Source organism: Bombina bombina, chromosome 9 (genome assembly GCF_027579735.1).
Source record: "Bombina bombina isolate aBomBom1 chromosome 9, aBomBom1.pri, whole genome shotgun sequence".
Lineage (NCBI taxonomy): Eukaryota > Metazoa > Chordata > Amphibia > Anura > Bombinatoridae > Bombina > Bombina bombina.
Window position 1 is genome coordinate 153,192,191 of NC_069507.1, and position 27,165 is coordinate 153,219,355.

Sequence of the window (27,165 nt, forward strand, 5' to 3'; positions counted from 1 at the left end):
CCGATGACATGTCCACTAGGTCTGCATACCAAGTTCTGCGTGGCCACGCAGGCGCTATCAGGATTACCGAAGCCTTCTCCTGTTTGATTCTGGCTATTAGCCGAGGGAGAAGAGGAAACGGTGGAAAGACATAAGCTAGACTGAATGACCAAGGCGCTATTAAAGCATCTATCAATGCCGCCTTGGGATCCCTGGATCTGGATCCGTAAAGGGGAAGTTTGGTGTTCTGACGGGACGCCATCAGATCCAATTCTGGAATACCCTATAGCTGGGTCAGCTGAACAAAAACCTCCGGGTGGAGTTCCCACTCCCCCAGATGAAAAGTCTGACGACTTAGAAAATCCGCCTCCCAGTTGTCTACCCCTGGGATGTGAATTGCAGATAGATGGCAGGAGTGATCCTCGGCCCATTTGATGATCCTGGATACTTCCTTCATCGCTAGGGAACTCTTTGTTCCTCCCTGATGATTGATGTACGCTACAGTCGTGATGTTGTCCGACTGAAATCTGAGGAATTTGGCCTCCGCTAGTTGAGGCCATGCTAGGAGAGTGTTGAATATCGCTCTCAGCTCCAAAATGTTTATTGGGAGAAGAGATTCTTCCCGAGACCATGTACCCTGAGCCTTCAGGGAGTTCCAGACCGCACCCCAGCCTAACAGACTGGCGTCGGTCATGACAATGATCCACTCCGGTCTGCGGAAACTCATTCCCTGAGACAGGTGAACTTGAGACAACCACCAGAGAAGAGAGTCTCTGGTTTTTTGGTCCATTTGTATTTGAGGAGATAAATCTGCGTAATCCCCATTCCACTACTTGAGCATGCACAGTTGCAGTGGTCTGAGATGAATTCGGGCAAAAGGGACTACGTCCATTGCCGCCACCATTAAACCAATTACCTCCATGCACTGAGCCACAGAAGGCTGAGGAATGGAATGAAGAGCTCGGCAGGTGTTCAACAGTTTGGACTTCCTGACCTCTGTCAGAAAAATTTTCATTTCTACTGAGTCTATTAGTGTTCCAAGGAAGGGAACCCTTGTAAGCGGGGACAGAGAACTTTTTTCTACGTTCACTTTCCACCCGTGAGACCTTAGAAAGGCCAGAACAATGTCCGTATGAGCCTTGGCTCTGTGGAAAGACGACGCCTGTATTAATATGTCGTCTAGGTAAGGTGCTACTGCAATGCCCTGCGGTCTTAACACCGCCAGAAGGGACCCTAGCACCTTTGTGAAAATTCTGGGAGCGGTGGCCAACCCGAAAGGAAGGGCCACGAACTGGTAATGTTTGTCCAGAAAGGCGAACCTTAGGAACTGATGGTGATCTTTGTGGATAGGAATATGTAGGTACGCATCCTTTAGATCCACGGTAGTCATATATTGACCTTCCTGGATCATTGGCAAGATTGTCCGAATGGTTTCCATCTTGAAAGACGTAACTCTGAGGAATTTGTTTAAAATCTTTAGATCCAGGATTGGCCTGAAAGTTCCCTCCTTTTTGGGAACTACGAACAGGTTTGAGTAAAAGCCCAGTCCTTGTTCTGCAATTGGAACTGGGTGTATTACTCCCATTCTTAGGAGATCTTCTACACAGCGTAAGAACGCCTGTTTCTTTGTTTGGTCTGAAGACAAACGAGAACTGTGGAACCTTCCCCTTTGTGGGAGAATCCTTGAATTCTAGAAGGTACCCCTGAGCAACTATTTCTAATGCCCAGGGATCTGGAACGTCTCTTGCCCAAGCCTGAGCAAAGAGAGAAAGTCTGCCCCCTACTAGATCCGGTCCCAGATCGGGGGCTACCCCTTCATGCTGTCTTGGTAGCAGGAGCAGGATCCCTGGCCTGTTTACCCTTATTCCAGCCCTGCAGGGGTTTCCAGGTTTCTTTGGGCTGGGAAGTGTTATCTTGCTTTGCGACAGCAGAGGTTGCAGCTGGTCCGCTCCTGAAGTTGCGAAAGGAGAGAAAATTAGCCTTGTTTTTGGCCTTAAACGGCCTATCTTGTGGAAGGGCATGACCCTTGCCCCCAGTGATATCTGAAATCATTTCTTTCAGCTCTGGGCCGAAAAGAGTCTTCCCCTTGAAGGGAATATTTAACAGTTTTGTCTTGGACGACACATCCGCCGACCATGATTTGAGCCAAAGCGCTCTTCGCGCCATGATGGCAAAAACAGAATTTATGCTTACCTGATAAATTACTTTCTCCAACGGTGTGTCCGGTCCACGGTGTCATCCATTACTTGTGGGATATTCTCCTCCCCCACAGGGAAAGGCAAGGAGAGCACACAGCAAGAGCTGTCCATATAGTCCCTCCCAGGCTCCGCCCCCCCAGTCATTCGACCGACGGTTAGGAGAAAAAAAGGAGAAACTATAGTGTGCCGTGGTGACTGTAGTGTATAGAGAAAGAAATTCTTCAAACCTGATTAAAAAACCAGGGCAGGCCGTGGACCGGACACACCGTTGGAGAAAGTAATTTATCAGGTAAGCATAAATTCTGTTTTCTCCAACATTGGTGTGTCCGGTCCACGGTGTCATCCATTACTTGTGGGAACCAATACCAAAGCTTTAGGACACGGATGAAGGGAGGGAGCAAATCAGGTTACCTAAACAGAAGGCACCACGGCTTGCAAAACCTTTCTCCCAAAAATAGCCTCCGAAGAAGCAAAAGTATCAAATTTGTAGAATTTGGACAAAGTGTGCAGAGAAGACCAGGTCGCTGCCTTACATATCTGATCAACAGAAGCCTCGTTCTTGAAGGCCCATGTGGAAGCCACAGCCCTAGTAGAGTGAGCTGTGATTCGTTCAGGAGGCTGCCGTCCGGCAGTCTCGTAAGCCAATCGTATGATGCTTTTCAGCCAAAAGGAAAGAGAGGTAGCAGTAGCTTTTTTTGACCTCTCCACTTGCCAGAATAAACTACAAACAGAGAAGACGTTTGTCTGAAATCCTTTGTTGCTTCTAAATAGAACCTTAAAGCACGGACTACATCTAAATTGTGTAACAAGCGTTCCTTCTTTGAAAACTGGATTCGGACACAAAGAAGGCACAACTATTTCCTGGTTAATATTCTTGTTGGAAACAACCTTTGGAAGGAAACCAGGTTTAGTACGCAAAACAACCTTATCTGAATGGAACACCAGATAGGGCGGATTACACTGCAGAGCAGATAATTCAGAAACTCTTCTAGCAGAAGAATAGCAACCAAAAACAGAACTTTCCAAGATAACAACTTGATATCTATGGAATGTAAGGGTTCAAACGGAACCCCTTGAAGAACTGAAAGAACCAAATTTAGACTCCAGGGAGGAGTCAAGGGTCTGTAAACAGGCTTGATCCTGACCAAAGCCTGAACAAAAGCTTGAACATCTGGCACAGCTGCCAGTCGTTTGTGTAACAAGACAGATAAAGCAGAAATCTGTCCTTTTAGAGAACTCGCTGATAATCCCTTATCCAAACCTTCTTGGAGAAAGGAAAGGATCCTAGGAATTTTAATCTTACTCCATGAGAATCCCTTGGATTCACACCAACAGATATATCTTTTCCATATTTTATGGTAATCTTTCTAGTCACAGGTTTTCTGGCTTGTACCAGAGTATCTATCACAGAATCCGAAAACCCACGCTTAGACAAAATCAAGCGTTCAATTTCCAAGCAGTCAGCTGGAGAGAAACTAGATTTGGATGTTCGAATGGACCTTGTACTAGAAGATCCTGTCTCAAAGGTAGCTTCCATGGTGGAGCCGATGACATATTCACCAGGTCTGCATACCAAGTCCTGCGTGGCCACGCAGGAGCTATCAAAATCACTGAGGCCTTCTCCTGTTTGATCCTGGCTACCAGCCTGGGAATGAGAAGGAACGGTGGAAACGCATAAACTAGGTTGAAAGTCCAAGGCGCCACTAATGCATCCACTAGAGTCGCCTTGGGATCCCTGGATCTGGACCCGTAGCAAGGAACCTTGAAGTTCTGATGAGACGCCATCAGATCCATGTCTGGAATGCCCCATAATTGGGTCAACTGGGCAAACACCTCCGGGTGGAGTTCCCACTCCCCCGGATGAAAGGTCTGACGACTCAGATAATCCGCCTCCCAGTTTTCCACTCCTGGGATGTGGATCGCAGACAGGTGGTAGGAGTGATCTTCCGCCCATTTGATGATCTTGGTCACCTCTCTCATCGCCAGGGAACTCCTTGTTCCCCCCTGATGGTTGAAGTAAGCAACAGTCGTCATGTTGTCTGATTGGAATCTTATGAATCTGGCCTTTGCTAGTTGAGGCCAAGCCCGAAGAGCATTGAATATCGCTCTCAGTTCCAGGATGTTTATCGGGAGAAGAGACTCTTCCCGAGACCATAGACCCTGAGCTTTCAGGGAATCCCAGACCGCGCCCCAGCCTAATAGACTGGCGTCGGTCGTGACAATGACCCACTCTGGTCTGCGGAAGCTCATTCCCTGGGACAGGTGATCCTGAGTCAGCCACCAACGGAGTGAGTCTCTGGTCTTCTGATCTACTTGAATCACTGGAGACAAGTCTGTATAGTCCCCATTCCACTGTTTGAGCATGCACAGTTGTAATGGTCTTAGATGAATTCGCGCAAAAGGAACTATGTCCATTGCTGCAACCATCAACCCTACTACTTCCATGCACTGAGCTATGGAAGGCCGTAGAACAGAGTGAAGAACTTGACAAGCATTTAGAAGCTTTGACTCTCTGACATCTGTCAGGAAAATCTTAATTTCTAAAGAATCTATTATTGTTCCCAAGAAAGGTACTCTTGTTGACGGAGACGGGGAACTTTTTTCTATGTTCACCTACCACCCGTGAGATCTGAGAAAGGCTAGAACAATGTCTGTGTGAGCCTTTGTCTTTGAAAGAGACGACGCTTGAATTAGGATGTCGTCCAAGTAAGGTGCCACTGCAATGCCCCTGGGTCTTAGAACCGCTAGAAGGGACCCGAGCACCTTTGTGAAAATCCTTGGAGCAGTGGCTAGTCCGAATGGGAGAGCCACAATAGGTAATGTTTGCCCAGAAAGGCGAACCTTAGGAACTGATGATGATCTTTGTGGATAGGAATATGCAGATACGCATCCTTTAGATCCACGGTAGTCATAAATTGACCCTCCTGGATTGTAGGTAAAATCGTTCGAATAGTTTCCATTTTGAACGATGGCACTCTGAGAAATTTGTTTAGAATTTTTAAATCCAGAATTGGTCTGAAAGTTCCCTCTTTTTTTTTTTGGAACTACAAACAGATTTGAGTAAAACCCCTGACCTTGTTCCACAGTTGGAACTGGGAGTATCACTCCCATCTTTAACAGGTCTTCTACACAATGCAAGAATGCCTGTCTCTTTACTTGGTTTGAAGATAAGTGAGACATGTGGAACCTTCCCCTTGGGGGTAGTTCCTTGAATTCTAGAAGATATCCCTGAGAGACTATTTCTAGTGCCCAGGGATCCTGAACATCTCTTGCCCAAGCCTGAGCAAAGAGAGAGAGTCTGCCCCCTACTAGATCCGGTTCCGGATCGGGGGCTACCTCTTCATGCTGTCTTGGTAGCAGCAGCAGGTTTCTTGGCCTGTTTACCCTTGTTCCAGCCTTGCATTGATTTCCAAGCTGGTTTAGTCTGGGAAGCGTTACCCTCTTGTCTAGAGGCTGCCGAGTTGGAAGCCGGTCCGTTCCTGAAATTGCGAAAGGAACGAAAATTGGACTTATTCTTAGCCTTGAAAGGTTTATCTTGTGGGAGGGCATGGCCCTTTCCCCCAGTGATGACTGAAATAATCTCTTTCAATTCTGGCCCAAAAGGGGTCTTACCTTTGAAAGGGGTATTAAGCAATTTTGTCTTGGAAGATACATCCGCCGACCAAGACTTTAGCCAGAGCGCTCTGCGCGCCACAATTGTAAACCCTGAATTTTTTGCCGCTAACCTCGCTAACTGCAAAGCGGCGTCTAAAATAAAGGAATTAGCTAACTTAAGTGCGTAAATTCTGTCCATGACTTCCTCATACGGAGTCTCCCTACTGAGCGACTTTTCCAGTTCCTCGAACCAGAACCACGCCGCTGTAGTGACAGGAATAATGCACGAAATAGGTTGCAGGAGGTAACCTTGCTGTACAAAAATCTTTTTAAGCAAACCCTCCAATTTTTTATCCATAGGGTCTTTGAAAGCACAATTGTCCTCAATAGGAATGGTCATGCGCTTGGCTAGAGTAGAAAACTCCCCCTCGACCTTAGGGACTGTTTGCCATGTGTCCTTCCTGGAGTCGACCATAGAGAACAATTTCTTAAATATAGGAGGAGGGACAAAAGGTATGCCTGGCTTCTCCCACTCCTTATTCACTATGTCCGCCACCCATTTAGGTATCGGAAAAGCATCAGGGTGCACCGGGACCTCAAGGAACTGTCCATCTTGCACAATTTTTCTTGGTTGACCAGATTGTCACAATCATCCAGAGTAGATAGCACCTCCTTAAGTAATGCGCGGAGATGCTCTAATTTAAATTTAAATGTCACAACATCAGGTTCTGCCTGCTGAGAAATTCTTCCTGTATCAGAAATTTCCCCATCTGACAAACCCTCCCTCACTGCCACTTCAGATTGGTGTGAGGGTATGACAGAAAAATTATCATCAACGCCCTCCTGCTCTACAGTGTTTAAAAAAGAGCAATCGCGCTTTCTCTGAAATGCTGGCATTTTGGATAAAATATTAGCTATGGAGTTATCCATTACTGCCGTCAATTACTGCATAGTAACAAGCATTGGCGCGCTAGAAGTACTAGGGGTCGCCTGCGCGGGCATAACTGGTATAGACACAGAAGGAGATGATGTAGAACTATGTCTACTCCCTTCATCTGATGAATCATCTTGGGCAACTTTATTATCTGTGGCAGTACTGTCCTTACTTTGTTTGGACGCTATGGCACAATTATCACACATATTTGAAGGGGGAACCACATTGGCTACCATACATATAGAACATGATCTATCTGAAGGTACAGACATGTTAAACAGGCTTAAACTGGTTAATAAAGCACAAAAACCGTTTTAAAACAAAACCGTTACTGTCTCTTTAAATGTTAAACAGGGCACACTTTATTACTGAATATGTGAAAAACTATGAAGGAATTATCCAATCTTTACCAAATTTTCACCACAGTGTCTTAATACATTCAAAGTATTGCACCCCAATTTTCAAGCTGTTAACAATTAAAATGTGGAAACCGGAGCCGTTTTTAACCCCCTTACAGTCCCAGCCACAGCCTTTGCTGCAACTTCACCAATCCCAGGAAGGTATATGATACCAAATGAAGCCTTCTAGGAACGTTTTTAGTGGATTCCAGACCCTCACACATGCAGCTGCATGTACTGAACTCAAAATTAACTGCACAGTAATGGCGCGAAAATGAGGCTCTGCCTACTACAGAGAAAGGCCCTTCCTGACTGGGAAGGTGTCTTAACAAGTGCCTGGTGCTAAAAACGTTCCCCAATGTTATAAAAGTGTGAAATACAACTTCAAACTGCATATAATACTTAAATAAAGCAATCGATTTAGCCCCTAAAAGTGTCTACCAGTTTATAGCCCATAATAAGCCCTTTATTCTGTTTGAGACTAAGAAAATGGCTTACCGATCCCCATGAGGGGAAAATGACAGCCTTCCAGCATTACACAGTCTTGTTAGAAATATGGCTAGTCATACCTTGAGCAGAAGAGCCTGCTAACTGTTTCCCCCAACTGAAGTTATCTCATCTCAACAGTCCTGTGTGGAAACAGCAAATGATTTTAGTAACTGCTGCTAAAATCATAATCCTCTCACAAACAGAAATCTTCATCTCTTTCTGTTTCAGAGTAAATAGTACATACCAGCACCATTTTAAAATAACAAACTCTTGATAGAAGAATAAAAAACTACAACTAAACACCACAAACTCCTCACCATCCCCGAGGAGATGCTACTTGTTCAGAGCGGCAAGGAGAATGACAGGGGGGGCGGAGCCTGGGAGGGACTATATGGACAGCTCTTGCTGTGTGCTCTCCTTGCCTTTCCCTGTGGGGGAGGAGAATATCCCACAAGTAATGGATGACACCGTGGACCGGACACACCAATGTTGGAGAAATCTGAGTTTTTCGCAGCTAGTTTAGCTAACTGAAAAGCGGCATCAGTGATAAAAGAATTAGCCAGCTTTAGAGCATGAATTCTATCCATGACCTCATCGTATGAAGTCTACCTCTGGAGCGACTCCTCCAGGGCCTCGAACCAAAAATCCACTGCAGTAGTTACAGGAATTATGCAGGCAATTGGCTGAAGTAGAAAACCTTGCTGAACAAAAATTTTCTTCAACTATCCTTCCAATTTTTTATCCATAGGATCTTTGAAAGCACAACTGTCCTCTATTGGTATAGTTGTACGCTTAGCAAGTGTTGAAACTGCCCCCTCCACCTTAGGGACCGTCTGCCACTCGTCCCGCCTGGGGTCATTTATGGGGAACATTTTCTTAAAGATAGGGGGGGGGGAACAAAGGGTACACCTGGTCTCTCCCACTCCCTAGTCACAATATCGGCCACCCTCTTTGGGATCAGAAATGCCTCAGTGTATACGGGGACCTCTAAAAACCTGTCCATCTTACACAATTTTTCTGGAACCACCATGGGGTCATCCAGCGTAGCTAAAACCTCCTTAAGCAGTACGCGGAGGTGTTCCAGCTTAAATTTAAACGCTAAGGAATCTGAATGCTGAGAAACTTTTCCTGTATCAGAAATTTCTCCCTCAGACAGACCTTCCCTCACCGCTACTTCTGAGTTTTGTGAGGGTACTACAGATAAATTATCCACAGCGTCTGATTGTTCATCCTCTGTATTTAAAACTGAGCTATCGCGCTTTCTTGGAAAAACTGGCAGTTTGGATAAAAATGCTGCAAGGGAGTTATCCATCACTGCTGCTAATTGTTGTAAAGTAATAGGGGCCAATGTGCTAGAGGTACTAGGCATCGCTTGCGCGGGCGTAACTGGTGTCGACACATGGGGAGAGGAAGAAGGACTATCCTCATTACCCTCTGTTAAAGAATCATCTTGGGCTACATTTTTAAGTGTCACTGGATGGTCTTTAAAATGCTTAGATGTTTTAGCACACTTTACACATAAATGCAATGGGGGTACTGCCATGGCTTTCAAACATAAAGAACAAGGTCTATCTGAAGTCTCAGACATGTTTGACATACTTATACAGCACTACAATACAGAACAAAATCACTTTTTGAAAAAACGTTACTGTGTCTTTAAATAATAAAAAGCACACACATTTTTTCCAAATCACCAAAAAACATCCAATCTTTATGAAAATTTCAACACATGATCCCAATGCTTTGAAATGATTGCACACAAATGTTTAAATCAATTAACCCCTTATTGACCAAACCGGAGCAAATTGCAGTAAACAACCGGTTTAACACACTACAGCACGGTGCCACAGTCTTTGCTGCGGCCCTACCTTCCCTTAGGGTTATTCGTAGCAGAAATATAAACCTCCTTGATGTCCTCCTGCACTCTCAGGACTCTACACATGAAGCTGCATGAGTTATCTTGAAAATCAACTGCGCAACTGAGGCGCGAAAATGAGGCCCCCTCCCCCTTCAGTCCAGAGTTATGGGGCCTTCCTAAGTCGGACTAGGCATCTGATAATATGCCAGGCGAAATAAAAACCCCAAAAAGTGTTTACAACGTTTCAAACACTTAAATAAATATAATATTCCATCAATAAAATAATCTATTTAGCCCATCACAGTGTCTACCAGTATTTAAGCCCTTAACTGAAGCCATCCTTCTATACTGTGTTTCAGAAAATGGCTTACCTTCCCTCATGGGGATCTCTGTCAGTCTTCTAGCATTACCAGGTCTTGTTAGAAATAAATGACTGAGCATACCTTAAGCAGTTAAGCCTGCAAACTGTTCCCCCCAACTGAACTTCTCCGGTACTCAACAGTCCTGTGTGGGAACAGCAATGGATTTTAGTTACAACATGCTAAAATCTTTTTCCTCTCAGCAGAAATCTTCATCACTTTCTGCCTCAGAGTAAATAGTACAAACCGGCACTATTTTAAAATAAACTCTTGATTGAAGAAATAAAAACTACAAATCTAACACCACAAACTCTTTACCCTCCCGTGGAGATGCTACTTGTTAGAGCGGCAAAGAGAATGACTGGGGGGGGCGGAGCCTGAGGGGAGCTATATGGACAGCTTTGCTGTGTACTCTCTTTGCCACTTCCTGTAGGGATTGAGAATATCCCACAAGTAAGGATGAATCTGTGGACTGAATACACCAAGTAAGAGAAATCAGGCCTGTTATTAGGTCCAAAATTTAGAAACCCTAGTCTACCTCATACGTGGAGCGTAAAATTGCACTCCTGCGAAAGGGATATTTGCGCTCCACTCAATAATACCAACACACGCAAATGTGCGCTGGTATTACAAGTTAAGCGCCAAGTTCGCATTGCCTGGAAGCCTTGCGCTCACAAGAAAGCGCTTCCATAGGCTCCAATTGGAGCCCCGTTCTATTGCCATGAGACACAGCAAAGCACCTAGTGCAGCGCAGGGGATAAGTCATGCAGCATTGGACAGCAAATTAAAAATATATATGTATATGGTTATTTAATGTGTGCCTGTAAACTGCAAATTTGCCCCTTTACGGGCGCACGTTAAAATAGCGCTTCACTTGTAATCTAGCCCTTAGTGTGATATAATATTATCTGTACTGCTGTCTCAGTCACATCCTGAGCATTCTACTAAATTACCCATTAAAGGGACAGGAAACCCCAACATTTTTTTTCATGATTTGGATAGAACATACAATTTTAATCAACTTTCCAATTTACTTCTATTACCAAATTTGCTTTATTCTCTTGTTATCCTTTGCTAAAAGAACAGCATTGCAATATTGGCAGCTAGCTGAACACATCTAGTTACCCAATCACAAGAGACAAATGTGTGCAGGCACCAATCAGCAGCCAGCTCCCACTAGTGTAGGATATGTGAGTATTCTTTTTCGACAAGGAATACCAAGAAAACAAAGCACATTTGAAAATAGTAGTGAATTGAAAAGTGTAATAAAATTACATATAATATCTGAATCATGCAAGTTTAATTTTGACCTTCCTATCCCTTTAAATGCCAAATCATTAATATACCAGGGGTTGTTCTACACCGTTAACAATGGGGATGCAAACAGTTTGCACAAAGCTAAATGTCAGTAGTGTGGTAAGTACAGATAGGTGATCTCAGCTTCTACTACTTAAAACTATCTAAATAAAAAAGACACTGAGGACAGCTGGTACCTTTGATGTCTGGAGGTGGTTGGTCCAGTAAAGAGTTTAAATGCCCCTTAACACCCCCTAAAACCCCACCACTGTACCTGACATTTGTGGTACATCACATTTCCAATGAATAGACTCCGTTGCTCAATAAAGAAAAAAGTTAACTCACACATGCTTAGTAAATATATTTTTTTATTTAAAATCAAATTACATTCAATGCAGAAGCACATGTGAGTTATACAATGCAACCAAACGTTCAAGCATCTTACACTTACATCCTGCATTTGAGCGGTGAATAGAGTACACGAAGACAACTGAAAAGACTGAATCATAACCTGGGCAACACCCTGTGAATCAGAATGAAATACAGCCCCAGCTTCATTTTAAACTTTAATCTCTTGTTTTTCACTGTTTACCATTAGGAAAAATGTACGTAGCATACAAAAAGGGCAAGATCAGTTGTTTATTTATATTAAAAAACATACTCAAACACACACAAGCTGGGATAATTTTACACATATTATGCACAGCTTGCTTTAAAAAAATAAAAATAAAAAAAAAATACAAAACTATTTGTTAAAGTGATGGTAAATCCTAGTGTTTTTTGAAACACTAGGGTTAACCAGTGCTATAAATAAAGGGGACTTTGAATCATGCTGAAAGTACCTTTATTTGCTTGCGAGTTTATGCCGAGCTGAGTGCCTCCGGCCACCCATGGCAAAATACTATATTCCCAATGAGGCGATGTTTCCACCTGTATGCCAATAGAGTGCTAGCCATAGGGCATAATGCCTAATGGCTACCATTGCTATTGGCTAAGAGGTGAAAACATCATCTCACTAAAAAAAAAAAAAAGCGTGGGTGGCCGGAGGCCCTCAGCTCGGCAAAAACTTGCAGGGATAAAGGTACTTTCAGCATGAAGTTTTTTCAGAAACACTAGGATTTACCATCACTTTAACATTATTAAATTTGCAATATATACTTGTTTTCTTCTATTTAATACAAGATTCTGTATTTTATGTTTTGCTTAATTTAAGGGTCATAATGCAAAGTATAGATAAGTATTAGCAAAATTTGCATTATTTTGCAGTCCTGTGACATACCTCTTGAAAAGTATTTTCATTTTGAGTATGTTTAACTTATTTATTGGCCACAGCAAATGAGATAAGTCCTTGTACTGATCAAGCAATGACTGTATCGAATATTGCAGAGATAGTTATATAAAGAATGGGGCATGTTCTACTGCCTCCCAGGGGATAGTGAAAACAATACAATTTTCAGTAGGAAATTGCATGAGAAGTTGGCAAAATAAGTTTTAATAGTACAATGCAAAGGATATCAAAAGAATAAAACAAATTCGATAATAGAAGAAGTAATAGAAAGTTAAATACAATGGCATGCTCTTTCCAAATCATAAAAGAAAAAAAAAAAATGGGTTTCATGTCTCTTTAATGAATTAACAGAATTTTATCAATGTTGCTCAGTTTTCTTGGTATCCTTTGTTAAAGAGTAATCCTAGGTGAGCTCAGGAGCATGTATGTGTGTTTAGATATCTGCAAACTTTGTTTATAGTAATATTATTCAAAGCTGCAAACACTTCTGTCATAGAATACTAACAATACGTGAACGCTCCTAAACTCCTATTGGCCTACCTAGATTTCCTCTTCAATAAAGAATAACAAAATAACAAAGCAAATTTGATTACAGAAGTAAATTTGAAAGTTGTTTAAAATTACATGTTCTATCTGAATCGTGAATGTTTCATTTTGACTTTACTTTCCCTTTAAAGGGACATTGTTGTACAAAATGATATGCTCTAATTTGTTTTGCTGTGAAATGCTATATATTTAACACCCACAAAAGGGCTAAAAGGTACATGATACCCACTTTTTGAAGCACATGAAAGTGATGCAGCATAACTGTAAAAGGTAGACTAGAAGAAAGAAAAAAATAATCGCATAAACATATTTATTTATAAAAAGGAAGATATTTTATCTCAAAATTTCCTAAGTAGCCACATCCGATTATAAAGGGACTTTAAGCAGCCAATCAGAATGCTAGGCCCCGGACTTACAAATTGAGCATGTATTTAGCATGTGCCGGCACAGTCATGTTATTTCCCTCCTCAGTTTAAGGAAGTTTGCTATGAAATCTATAGAGATTTTAGTAAAATCTCATAAGATCACATCAAAGCACTGATGAAACAGATTGGCTGCTGTTGTTTTTTTCAACATGCAGCAGACAGTAGCTGAAAGCTAACTGTTCACAGAGCACTTACTATTGTGAGCAGAAGAAAAGTTGAGATAAACTATCTTCATTTTTTACATAAAGATTGCTCAAGTGATATTTTCTTTTCAGCTTTTTACACTTATGCTGCATCACTTTCAAAAACACTATAGGTAAAGTCGAGCTCAGGAGCCGCAAACACTGCAGCAACTTGGGAAATTGGCCATCACTGTTCCTAATCTCCCAGACACTGAATTATAATACATTGTCCTTAATAGGTAAATCCAATTGATTCAAATTATGTGGATAGATTTTTGTTTGTTTGTTGGTTTAACAGGTTTCCTGTCACCTGACTCCACATTCCCTAAATGTTACTCTTGAGACTACTAAGGGCTAGATTTATTAAAGCTGAGGCGTACAGGGGCGCGTATACGCGCCCCTGTACGCCTCAGCTCGCCTGTGGCGGGCAAAATTACCCGCAGGTATTCGCTATTGCACACGAGCACAATTTTGCGCTTGCGTGCAATCCCGCCCCCTGCCCTCGCACAGCCAATCAAGCGCGGGCAGGAGCTGTCAATCTCCTCGGTCTGACTAGACTGAGGAGATTGAATTTCGCCACCTTAGAGGTGGCGAATAGGTTAGGGAAGCGGCGGTTTGGTGACCACTGCTTGATAAATACGGCGAGCAAGTTCTTATGAGAACTTGCAGCCGTAGGGCTTTAATAAATCTAGCCCTTAATGCTGACAATCAATACATATATTGAAACATTAACCAGGAAACGATTTGGCTGTCACAGCAATAACATATAGAAGGCTCCTACCTTACAGAGCAATTCTATGTCGCACTGAAACAATTTGGCTATTTAAAGGGATACAAAACCCACAAATTGTCTTTTATGACTCAGACAGAGCAGACCATTTTTAAAAAGTTTCCAATTTACTTCTATTATCAAACTTTGTAGAAGTTATACCTAGGTAGGCGTCTGGAGCACTACTTGGCAGAAAACATAATTTATGCTTACCTGATAAATTCCTTTCTTCTGTTGTGTGATCAGTCCACGGGTCATCATTACTTCTGGGATATTATCTGCTCCCCTACAGGAAGTGCAAGAGGATTCACCCAGCAGAGTTGCTATATAGCTCCTCCCCTCTACGTCACCTCCAGTCATTCGACCAAAGACCAACGAGAAAGGAGAAGCCAAGGGTGTAGTGGTGACTGGATTATAATTTAAAAAATATTTACCTGCCTTAAAAACAGGGCGGGCCGTGGACTGATCACACAACAGAAGAAAGGAATTTATCAGGTAAGCATAAATTATGTTTTCTTCTGTTATGTGTGATCAGTCCACGGGTCATCATTACTTCTGGGATACCAATACCAAAGCAAAAGTACACGGATGACGGGAGGGATAGGCAGGCTCATTATACAGAAGGAACCACTGCCTGAAGAACCTTTCTCCCAAAAATAGCCTCCGAAGAAGCAAAAGTGTAAAATTTGTAAAATTTGGAAAAAGTATGAAGCGAAGACCAAGTTGCAGCCTTGCAAATCTGTTCAACAGAGGCCTCATTCTTAAAGGCCCAAGTGGAAGCCACAGCTCTAGTAGAATGAGCTGAAATTCTTTCAGGAGGCTGCTGTCCAGCAGTCTCATAGGCTAAACGAATTATGCTACGAAGCCAGAAGGAGAGAGAGGTAGCCGAAGCCTTATGACCTCTCCTCTGACCAGAGTACACGACAAACAGGGAAGACGTTTGTCGAAAATCCTTAGTTGCCTGCAAGTAGAACTTGAGGGCACGAACTACATCCAGATTGTGTAGAAGACGTTCCTTCTTTGAAGAAGGATTTGGACACAAGGATGGAACAACAATCTCTTGATTGATATTCCTGTTAGTGACTACCTTAGGTAAGAACCCAGGTTTAGTACGCAGAACTACCTTGTCTGAGTGAAAAATCAGATAAGGAGAATCACAATGTAAGGCTGATAACTCAGAGACTCTTCGAGCCGAGGAAATAGCCATTAAAAACAGAACTTTCCAAGATAACAATTTTATATCAATGGAATGAAGGGGTTCAAACGGAACACCCTGTAAAACGTTAAGAACTAAGTTTAAACTCCATGGCGGAGCAACAGTTTTAAACACAGGCTTGATCCTAGCTAAAGCCTGACAAAAGGCCTGGACGTCTGGATTTTCTGACAGACGCCTGTGTAACAAGATGGACAGAGCTGAGATCTGTCCCTTTAATGAGCTAGCCGATAAACCCTTTTCTAAACCTTCTTGTAGAAAGGACAATATCCTAGGAATCCTAACCTTACTCCAGGAGTAACCTTTGGATTCGCACCAGTATAGGTATTTACGCCATATCTTATGGTAAATCCTTCTGGTAACAGGCTTCCTAGCCTGTATCAGGGTATCAATAACCGACTCAGAAAAACCACGTATTGATAAAATCAAGCGTTCAATTTCCAAGCAGTCAGCTTCAGAGAAGTTAGATTTTGATGTTTGAATGGACCCTGTATCAGAAGGTCCTGTCTTAGAGGTAGAGACCAAGGCGGACAGGATGACATGTCCACTAGATCTGCATACCAAGTCCTGCGTGGCCATGCAGGCGCTATTAGAATCACTGATGCTCTCTCCTGTTTGATTTTGGCAATCAATCGAGGAAGCAGCGGGAAGGGTGGAAACACATAAGCCATCCTGAAGTTCCAAGGTGCTGTCAAAGCATCTATCAGAACCGCTCCCGGATCCCTGGATCTGGATCCGTAGCGAGGAAGTTTGGCGTTCTGGCGAGACGCCATGAGATCTATCTCTGGTTTGCCCCAACGTCGAAGTATTTGGGCAAAGACCTCCGGATGGAGTTCCCACTCCCCCGGATGAAAAGTCTGGCGACTCAAGAAATCCGCCTCCCAGTTCTCCACTCCCGGGATGTGGATTGCTGACAGATGGCAAGAGTGAGACTCTGCCCAGCAAATTATCTTCGATACTTCCATCATTGCTAGGGAGCTTCTTGTTCCTCCCTGATGGTTGATGTAAGCTACAGTCGTGATGTTGTCCGACTGAAACCTGATGAACCCCCGAGTTTTTAACTGGGGCCAAGCTAGAAGGGCATTGAGAACTGCTCTCAATTCCAGAATGTTTATTGGCAGGAGACTTTCCTCCTGACTCCATTGTCCCTGAGCCTTCAGAGAATTCCAGACAGCGCCCCAACCTAGAAGGCTGGCGTCTGTTGTCACAATTGTCCAGTCCGGCCTGCTGAATGGCATCCCCCTGGACAGATGTGGCCGAGAAAGCCACCATAGAAGAGAGTTTCTGGTCTCTTGATCCAGATTCAGAGTGGGGGACAAATCTGAGTAATCCCCATTCCACTGACTCAGCATGCACAATTGCAGCGGTCTGAGATGTAGGCGTGCAAAGGGTACTATGTCCATTGCTGCTACCATTAAGCCGATCACCTCCATGCATTGAGCTACTGACGGGAGTTGAATGGAATGAAGGACACGGCATGCATTTAGAAGCTTTGTTAATCTGTCTTCTGTCAGATAAATCTTCATTTCTACAGAATCTATAAGAGTCCCCAGGAATGGAACTCTTGTGAGAGGAAAGAGAGAACTCTTCTTTTCGTTCACTTTCCATCCATGCGACCTTAGAAATGCCAGAACTAACTCTGTATGAGACTTGGCAGTTTGAAAGCTTGAAGCTTGTATCAGAATGTCGTCTAGGTACGGAGCTACCGAAATTCCTCGCGGTCTTAGTACCGCCAGAAGGGCACCCAGAACTTTTGTGAAGATTCTTGGAGCCGTAGCCAATCCGAATGGAAGGGCTACAAACTGGTAATGCCTGTTTAAGAAGGCAAACCTTAGATACCGGTAATGATCTTTGTGAATCGGTATGTGAAGGTAAGCATCCTTTAAATCCACTGTGGTCATGTACTGACCCTTTTGGATCATGGGTAAGATAGTCCGAATAGTTTCCATTTTGAACGATGGAACTCTTAGGAATTTGTTTAGGATCTTTAAATCCAAGATTGGCCTGAAAGTTCCCTCTTTTTTGGGAACCACAAACAGGTTTGAGTAAAACCCTTGTCCTTGTTCCGACCGCGGAACCGGATGGATCACTCCCATTAATAATAGATCTTGTACACAGCGTAGAAACGCGTCTTTCTTTATTTGGTTTGTTGACAACCTTGACAGATGAAATCTCCCTCTTGGGGGAGAGAATTTGAAGTCTAGAAGGTATCCCTGAGATATGATCTCTAGCGCCCAGGGATCCTGGACATCTCTTGCCCAAGCCTGGGCGAAGAGAGAGAGTCTGCCCCCCACTAGATCCGGTCCCGGATCGGGGGCCCTCGGTTCATGCTGTCTTAGGGGCAGCAGCAGGTTTCCTGGCCTGCTTGCCCTTATTCCAGGACTGGTTAGGTTTCCAGCCTTGTCTGTAACGAGCAACAGCTCCTTCCTGTTTTGGTGCAGTGGAAGTTGATGCTGTTCCTGATTTGAAATTCCGAAAGGGACGAAAATTAGACTGTCTAGCCTTAGCTTTGGCTTTGTCTTGAGGTAGAGCGTGGCCCTTACCTCCTGTAATGTCAGCAATAATTTCTTTCAAACCGGGCCCAAATAAAGTTTGCCCCTTGAAAGGTATATTAAGTAATTTGGACTTAGAAGTTACATCAGCCGACCAGGATTTTAGCCACAGCGCCCTACGTGCCTGAATGGCGAATCCTGAATTCTTAGCCGTAAGTTTGGTTAAATGTACTACGGCCTCCGAAATGAATGAATTAGCTAGTTTAAGGACTCTAAGCCTGTCCGTAATGTCGTCCAGCGTAGCTGAACTAAGGTTCTCTTCCAGAGACTCAATCCAAAATGCTGCCGCAGCCGTAATCGGCGCGATGCATGCAAGGGGTTGTAATATAAAACCTTGTTGAACAAACATTTTCTTAAGGTAACCCTCTAATTTTTTATCCATAGGATCTGAAAAAGCACAGCTATCCTCCACCGGGATAGTGGTGCGCTTAGCTAAAGTAGAAACTGCTCCCTCCACCTTAGGGACCGTTTGCCATAAATCCCGTGTGGTGGCGTCTATTGGAAACATCTTTCTAAATATTGGAGGGGGTGAGAACGGCACACCGGGTCTATCCCACTCCTTAGTAACAATTTCAGTTAATCTCTTAGGTATAGGAAAAACGTCAGTACTCGCCGGTACCGCAAAGTATTTATCCAACCTACACATTTTCTCTGGTATTGCAACAGTGTTACAATCGTTAAGAGCCGCTAAGACCTCCCCTAGTAATACACGGAGGTTTTCCAATTTAAATTTAAAATTTGAAATATCTGAATCCAATCTGCTTGGATCAGAACCGTCACCTACAGAATGAAGCTCTCCGTCCTCATGCTCTGCAAGCTGTGACGCAGTATCAGACATGGCCCTAGAATTATCAGCGCACTCTGTTCTCACCCCAGAGTGATCACGCTTGCCTCTTAGTTCTGGTAATTTAGCCAAAACTTCAGTCATGACCGTAGCCATATCTTGTAATGTTATCTGTAATGGCTGCCCAGATGTACTAGGCGTCATAAGATCACGCACCTCCCGGGCATAACTCTCCCCTCGCTGTTTGGTGAAATTTGTTCAATTTGTACAGATTGGCTTTTATTTAAAGTAGCATCAATACAGTTAGTACATAAATTTCTATTGGGCTCCACCTTGGCATTGGAACAAATGACACAGGTATCTTCCTCTGAATCAGACATGTTTAACACACTAGCAATAAACATGCAACTCGGTTACAATCTTATTTAACAAAAACGTACTGTGCCTCAAAGCACTAAACGATTAAATGACAGTTGAAACAATGAACTGAAAAACAGTTATAGCATCACTCTTTAAAAACAACACAACTTTTTAGCAAAGGTTTGTTCCCATAAGTAAAGTAACACTAATTAAATTTTAAACATAAAAATTACAGAGCAACGTTTTAAATCACAGTCACTATATAAGTCTCACAGCTCTGCTGAGAGAATCTACCTCCCTTCAAAGAAGTTTGAAGACCCCTGAGTTCTGTTAGAGATGAACCGGATCATGCAGAAAATACAACAGTAACTGACTGGAAATTTTTGATGCGTAGCAAAGAGCGCCAAAAACGGCCCCTCCCTCTCACACACAGCAGTGAGAGAGAAACGAAACTGTCATAATTAAAACAAGCAAACTGCCAAGTGGAAAAATAATGCCCAAATATTTATTCACTCAGTACCTCATTAATGCAAACGATTCTACATTCCAGCAAAAACGTTTAACATAAAAAATACCTATTAAAAGGTTTAATGTACTTTTACAGAGTAATTCCGGTGAAATACCATCCCCAGAATACTAAAGTGTAGAGTATACATACATGTTCATTATAACGGTATGGCAGGATTTTCTCATCAATTCCATTCAGAAAATAAAAACTGCTACATACCTCAATGCAGATTCAACTGCCCGCTGTCCCCTGATCTGAAGTCTTTACCTCCCTCAGATGGCCGAGAAACAGCAATATGATCTTAACTACTCCGGTTAAAATCATAAGAAAAACTCTGGTAGATTCTTCTTCAAACTCTGCCAGAGAGGTAATAACACGCTCCGGTGCTATTGTAAAATAACAAACTTTTGATTGAAGTTCTAAAAACTAAGTATAATCACCATAGTCCTCTCACACCTCCTATCTAGTCTTTGGGTGCAAGAGAATGACTGGAGGTGACGTAGAGGGGAGGAGCTATATAGCAACTCTGCTGGGTGAATCCTCTTGCACTTCCTGTAGGGGAGCAGATAATATCCCAGAAGTAATGATGACCCGTGGACTGATCACACATAACAGAAGAAAATAGTGCTGCAATCTAGTGCTCTTGCAAATAGATAGCGAGTTTCGTGTCCCTTTAAAGGGATATGAAACATTATTATTATTTTTCTTTCATGATTCAGACAGAGCATTAATTTACTTCTATCAAATTTGCTTTGTTCCTATGTCATTCTTTGTTGAAGAAATATCTAGATAGAAAGCGTGCACATGTCTGGAGCACTACATAGCAGGAAAAAGTGCAGCTATTTAGTGCTAATGTATAGCATTCTTATCTCCTCTGCTGTGATCAATTAGACAAATAACTTAGCTCCTGCATTGCTCAAGCAATGTAGTAGGGTCGGACTTCAGAACTCTGGAGTGTGCACTTTAACCTCTTCAGGATACTCAACAACCCCAATTGTTAGAGTTACATTTCTTACCCATTGAGATATAGATTTATTTTTTTTTTATAAATAATTAAGCAAATATCAGGATTAAAGGGACATAAAATCCAAATTTTTTCTTTCAAGATTCAGACAAAACGTGATTTTCAACAACTTTCCAATTTGTTTCAATTATCTAAATTGCTACATTCCCTTGGTATCCTTAGCTGAAAAGCATATCTAGGTAGGCTCAGGAGCAGCAATGCATTACTGCGAGAAAGCTGCTGATTGGTGTATGCACAAAAATACCTCTTTTTATTGGTTCACCAGATGTCTGCAGATAGCTATCAGTAGTGATATCTTCTTCAAAAAAAGAATACCAAGAAAATGAAGCAAATTGGATAAAATAAGTAAATTGGAAAGTTGTTTAAAATCACAGGCTCTATTTGAATCATGAAAAAGAAAAATGTTGGGTTTCGTGTCCCTTTAAACTATTGATTTGTACAATAAACCTGCTTGCAAAATATTAACATCTGTCTTCTTTTACGAAGACATAAAAACATTTACATTTTATTTCTAAATATATTAAGTTCCACAAGTTTTAAAACAGTTCCTAGAAACAGTTAACAAATGCAAAATCATGGTTTTAAAAACATTTGAGATCATTTTGTTAAATATTTCTATACAGTATAAGCAAAACAACACTACTAATCATTATAATTATTTCACATGACAAAATTCTCGCCATTTAATATTTTTGTTAAATACACTTACCATAAACTTGTTAGATTACCGAAAACGATTCTTTGGTTCTTCCTAAAATGCTGCATGTTTAAACTTCAACCAAAAGTACCCAAACTTTAGATAAAATGGGGGGTTTTTTTAACTTCAATCTCACACATTAAAGAATCATGGGTAACAAAAAAATTTTATACATATATTTTAAAAAAACATCACACAAAAGTGTTAAAATGTTAATGTGCACTTACATGTTGATTCAACATCTCTACTAAGGATGGTTTTACGTGATATGGAGTCAGTTCTAAGGTTAGATATCACATGTTAGTTGTAGTAACTACCACTCGGCTTTCTGGGTTTAGTAGCGCAAAGCGGATGAGGTTACCTGAGCATGCTGGCTTTGTGCAAGCTCCTCTTTCCTGCGTTTCATGAGCTCTTTTCGCAGCTCTTTTGGCGCTTTCTCCACGTCACTTATTACCTACAGTGTAAGCATGCAGAAGTGTGGAGAAATGACCCTTTTCCTACAGAGGAAGAGCTGTTAGCAAGCACATGAGGCAGAGTAAGCAAGATCACCAAGTGACAGATCCCCGTGGCATGCATAACGGTGGAGGGGGAAAAAAACCCATGTTTGTTAAGGCAAACTACCTTTACATGTTTAATTATGCCGTGTAGAATGTAATGCTGATACTGAACTGATTGGGTGTCTTGAGGACCAATGGTGTTTCATTTCTATTTCAACACCCGTTTTTGGATATTATTAATATAGTCGCCTCTTTTTTTTTTTTAATGCCGTAATAAAATAATCATAGAACTTTTATTTTAACTACTTGATTTGTAATAGGTTTAAATTATATTTAAGTTAATGATTTGTACTCTTTACAGTCTAAAAAAATTAATGGAGGAGAAGATTTAAAAAACTACATTTCATCCTGTTTAAAAGGGATACAAAACCCAAAGTTTTTCTTTCTACATGTGATTTTAACCCTTTGAGTGCTAAGCACTTTCCCACCTGGGTGCTAAGATCTTTTAATGTTTTTTATTTTTTTATTTTTTGAACATTTTTTTTAATAACTTTTGTTTGTATTCTTTTCAGACACCCAAGACATACACAGTTGGAAAGGTTAAACGATTACCTTTCCAATGGTGGGTCTTGGGGGTCTGTAGCTGCTTAGATGCCCGAGATACAGGCTTCTAAGCAGCATGCCCCCTGCTCCTATACTTAACATTGTTAAGTATAAATAAAGTTGCGCAGTGACGTCCCCACGCAAAACGGGAAGCCCCGGCGATGCCTGTCACTCTACAGGCGCGATCGCCGGTAGGAGCCCCCAGATCTCCCTCAAGGTGGGAGAGTACTAGTGACGGCTCTGAGCCGTCATCAGCACCAGAGTGGGAAACTCTGTGACGGCTCAGAGCCATCATTAGCACTCAAAGGGTTAAACAACTTTCTGATTTACTTCTATTATCAATTGTTCTTTCTTCTCTTGTAACTTTTATTAAAAAGAAGGAATATATGCTGGCTCATTTCTGGAGTACTATAATGGCAGCAGTTTTGCAAGAATGTTATTCATTTCCAAAAGCACTAGATGGCAGCACTGTTTCCTTCCATGTAGTGCTCCAGATACATACTTAGGTATCTCTTCAACACAGAATATCATGAGAACGAAGCAAATTTGATAATAGAAGCACATTTTTTACAATGGTATGCTCTGTCTGAATACCAAAAGAAAAATGTTTGGGTTTCATATCCCTTTAAAGAGTAATAATCACTTTACTATCTTATGGGTAATTACTATCAGCAAGTAAGATTGCTTTTTGCAGCCCAGGGGTCAAATGCAGTCCTCATTCAAAGGCTTTAAGTGAATATATGTTGTATTACCCTAATAGAAAAAATGTATTCCATCTTTGATTCCCTTACCTTATATATACATTCTATCCTACATGCCTATGAGTGTTAAAGGGATATAAAACCGTCTGTTTCGTTCTTATAATAAGAGCACTAAGCAGTGGGTTATATTTAATAGAAATCATTACAATGTGTATTATTTATCATTTTAAAAGGATTTTACTTTTTTATCTCTTTTTTTTAAAATTAATTTGTGCAGTGCCCATTACTTCCTGTCACAGCCCTACAAGGAGGCTGGGGTCTCTACAAGAAGGCTTAACTACCTTAACGGCATAAATCTCCTAGAGTAATGAGCTGGATTACTATTCAGATAATGATAGAGAGACAGTAAGTCAGTTTTGCTAATGCTCAGAAGAGACATAATGCTACTTACGTAACAAAAATATCTCCTCTCTTTTTTTCCTGAGGGAAGTGGCTACAATGAAAAATTCTAAGTTCTCATTTCGAAAGAAAACAAGTAAGCTGTTTGCTGTTTTTTTACATAATCTGATTCTTTTTTTGTTTACTTTGATTCAACATATTTATTTTTTACTAAAGGAGCACTGTTTAATATCCCTTTAAACATGCTGTGAGTCCATCATAACGGAAGGAAGCAAAAGGAGCACTAAGTTTTGAGAGCAATATATGTAGACCTTTTTCAATATGTTTGGTAAAATTCTGCTATCTAGAGAGATATCCTTCAGTTCTAAAGGCAGATGCAGTAACATCAGCGTATACAGTAAGGTACTGGAAAGATTTGCTCACTTGAGGTCACATGCCATTTGCACTAGGCACTGAACCTGGTTATATGTAGGTTGTGTGTTACAGTGGATGGTACTTAGGATTAAAATGTATGTTCTAACAAAAGTAATTGTTATTTTGAGAAACATACAAATGCCACAGGAACGTTAAGCACACAGTGCTAGAGGCAAAAGAAAGACTCCCAAATGTTTCACCACACACAAGAAAACCTTAAGTCATCTAAAAAAATATCCTTGCACACCAACAGCTTTGCTTAGATTTTTTTTTTAAAATATTGTATGTACGTATATAACAAACATAATCATATATACGTGTTATTAATGTTACTGTTCTGAGAGGCTTCTGAAATGTAGCATATGTTTTACATTATGCATTTTAGTAATGTAATGAAATGAAAGTTATAGTGGTGCATGATGAACACACAGGAGATAAAGGGAAAACCAAGGAAAAACCCAACACCTTTTATCAGTTTGCCATATACCACAAAATGTAATGAAATTCACCATCAGCAATGATAAGACCAGCCACCAAGAAAAAAAACCTCAAAATGCATATTGAGCAATGAAGAAAAAGACAAATAATAATAATTAATTAAATTACTTAAATTATGTAAATTAAAAAAAACAATATTCATGCTTCTGATAAAACTTTGCGATAAAACATTTTTTTTAGATTCTAAATTAACAATAGATGGTGGGTATATAGACACTAATACTTGCAGTAACTATGCGAAACATGGCACTCTACTTTGCTAACCAAGGAGTTGATTCCAAAATGCAAAAAAGTAATTAATTTTCCTATTTATATAATGTGCGGTCTATGGGGGTTTATCTGACTTTTCATATATATATAAATATAAAAGAGAGAGGGGGGAGAGAGAGAAGAGAGGACAGATCATTTCTTATGAACACATCACTAGACATGGAATTCAGTTAGGTCAACTGCTGTCACCTAATAGTAGAAAGCGGACTCTACCTAGCACAAAGCGAAACAACTGAGCAGTCATCAAGATTTAATAATGAGAACTTAAGATAGTTAAGAACGTGCACAAAGAAATATTCCATAAAACAATCATATGAGAAAGAGAGAAGAAAAGAGAGATTTCTTTTTTTTTTAGTTTAGTAACAGATTCCAGACTACATCTCAACTGGACTCATTAGCATTAACTGATAAACGCTGCTAAATATTCCTTCCTTAGAAGAAAAAATTTCCCACTGAGCCAAAAAGTTCAGCGGTAGAGATCTTAAATGAACCTGGGCCACTGGGATATCCAGAGCTGCCCTCATCAAACCAATGGTCACCATGCAGTTGCAGGGGAAAGATACATATTTTGGAGATTCTGAATTGCGTGTACGGTTTAGAAACCATCCTGTCCAAGAGAAAATCTTTCAAGAGTGATAGCAACAATGGCCACCAGAAACAAAGGGGGCTAGTTATCAAGCCGTCTACTTTTCTGGCTTCGCCGGCCCAATACGTCCGCCTAAGCTCGCCTACCTTCGCCGCCGCGGACCTGAAAAAATACGCCTAAGTTATCAAATAAAGCTGTCAAAAAGCCGCGGGGCGATGAGCAGCGGACTGTGACAGTTATCACTCATCCGATCTCGCTGCCCTTCGGCTTTTTCCCAGCTTTATTGCTAGCCTGTCACTAAGCACTCACACTAAACTGCACTGTTCTACCCCCTATACCGGCGCCCCCGGGGCCCCCCGCAACTCAATAAAGTTACTAACCCCTAAACCGCCGCTCCTAGACCCTGCCGCAACTCTGATAAATGTATTAACCCCTAAACCGCCGCTCCCGGACACCGCTGCCACCTACATTATACCTAGTAACCCCTATCCTGCCCCCCCTATACCGTCGCCCTCTATTATAAAATTATTAACCCCTATCCTGCTGATCCCGCACCTCTCCGCAACTAAATAAATAGTTTAACCCCTAAACCGCCGCTCCATGAACCCGCCGCAACCTATAATAAATTTATTAACCCCTATCCTGCCCCCCACTACGCCGCCGCCACTGTAATAAAATGATTAACCCCTAAACCTAAGTCTAACCCTAACCATAACGCCCCCCTAACTTAAATATTAATTAAATAAATCTAAATAAATTAACTCTTATTAACTAAATGAATCCTATTTAAAACTAAATACTTACCTTTAAAATAAACCCTAATATAGCTACAATATAAATAATAATTATATTCTAGCTATCTTAGGATTTATTTTTATTTTACAGGTACCTTTCAATTTATTTTAACCATGTACAATAACTATTAAATAGTTATTAACTATTTAATAGCTTACCTAGCTAAAATAAAGAGAAATGTACCTGTGAAATAAATCCTAACCTAAGTTACAAATACACCTAACACTACACTATACTTTAATAAATTATTCCTATTTAAACTAAATACTTACCTGTAAAATAAACCCTAAGATAGCTACAATATAATTAATAATTATATTCTAGCTATCTTAGGATTTATTTTTATTTTACAGGTACCTTTCAATTTATTTTAACCATGTACAATAACTATTAAATAGTTATTAACTATTTAATAGCTTACCTAGCTAAAATAAAGAGAAATGTACCTGTGAAATAAATCCTAACCTAAGTTACAATTACACCTAACACTACACTATACTTTAATAAATTATTCTTATTTAAACTAAATACTTACCTGTAAAATAAACCCTAAGATAGCTACAATATAATTAATAATTATATTCTAGCTATCTTAGGATTTATATTTATTTTACAGGTAACTTTGTATTTATTTTAGCTAGTTAGAATAGTTATTAAATAGTTATTAACTATTTAATAACTACCTAGCTAAAAGAAATATAAAATTACCTGTAAAATAAATCCTAACTTAAGTTACAATTAAACCTAATACTACACTATCATTAAATTAACTAAATAAACTACCTACAAAGAACTACAATGAAATACAATTACATAAACTAACTAAAGTACAAAAAATAAAAAAAGCTAAGTTACAAAAAATAAAAAATTAAGTTACAAACATGTTAAAAATATTACAACAATTTTAAGCTACTTACACCTAATCTAAGCCCCCTAATAAAATAACAAA

At 40.9% G+C, this 27,165-nt stretch overlaps 1 protein-coding gene across 3 annotated transcripts in view; it reads right to left on the reverse strand.

Moving 5' to 3' along the window:
• Window positions 1-27,165, reverse strand: part of SLK (STE20 like kinase) — a 325,767-nt gene that overhangs the window by 76,184 nt on the left and 222,418 nt on the right. The window contains exon 13 of one of the 3 annotated variants that reach the window (XM_053692433.1): window positions 11,557-11,628. The exons of 1 other annotated variant lie outside the window; for it this stretch is intronic. In XM_053692433.1, the coding sequence (XP_053548408.1) occupies window positions 11,557-11,628 (72 nt within the window). Of the gene's footprint in view, window positions 1-11,556; window positions 11,629-21,814; window positions 21,908-27,165 lie in introns of all 3 variants that reach the window. One more of the 3 variants, XM_053692432.1, reaches the window with a different exon arrangement.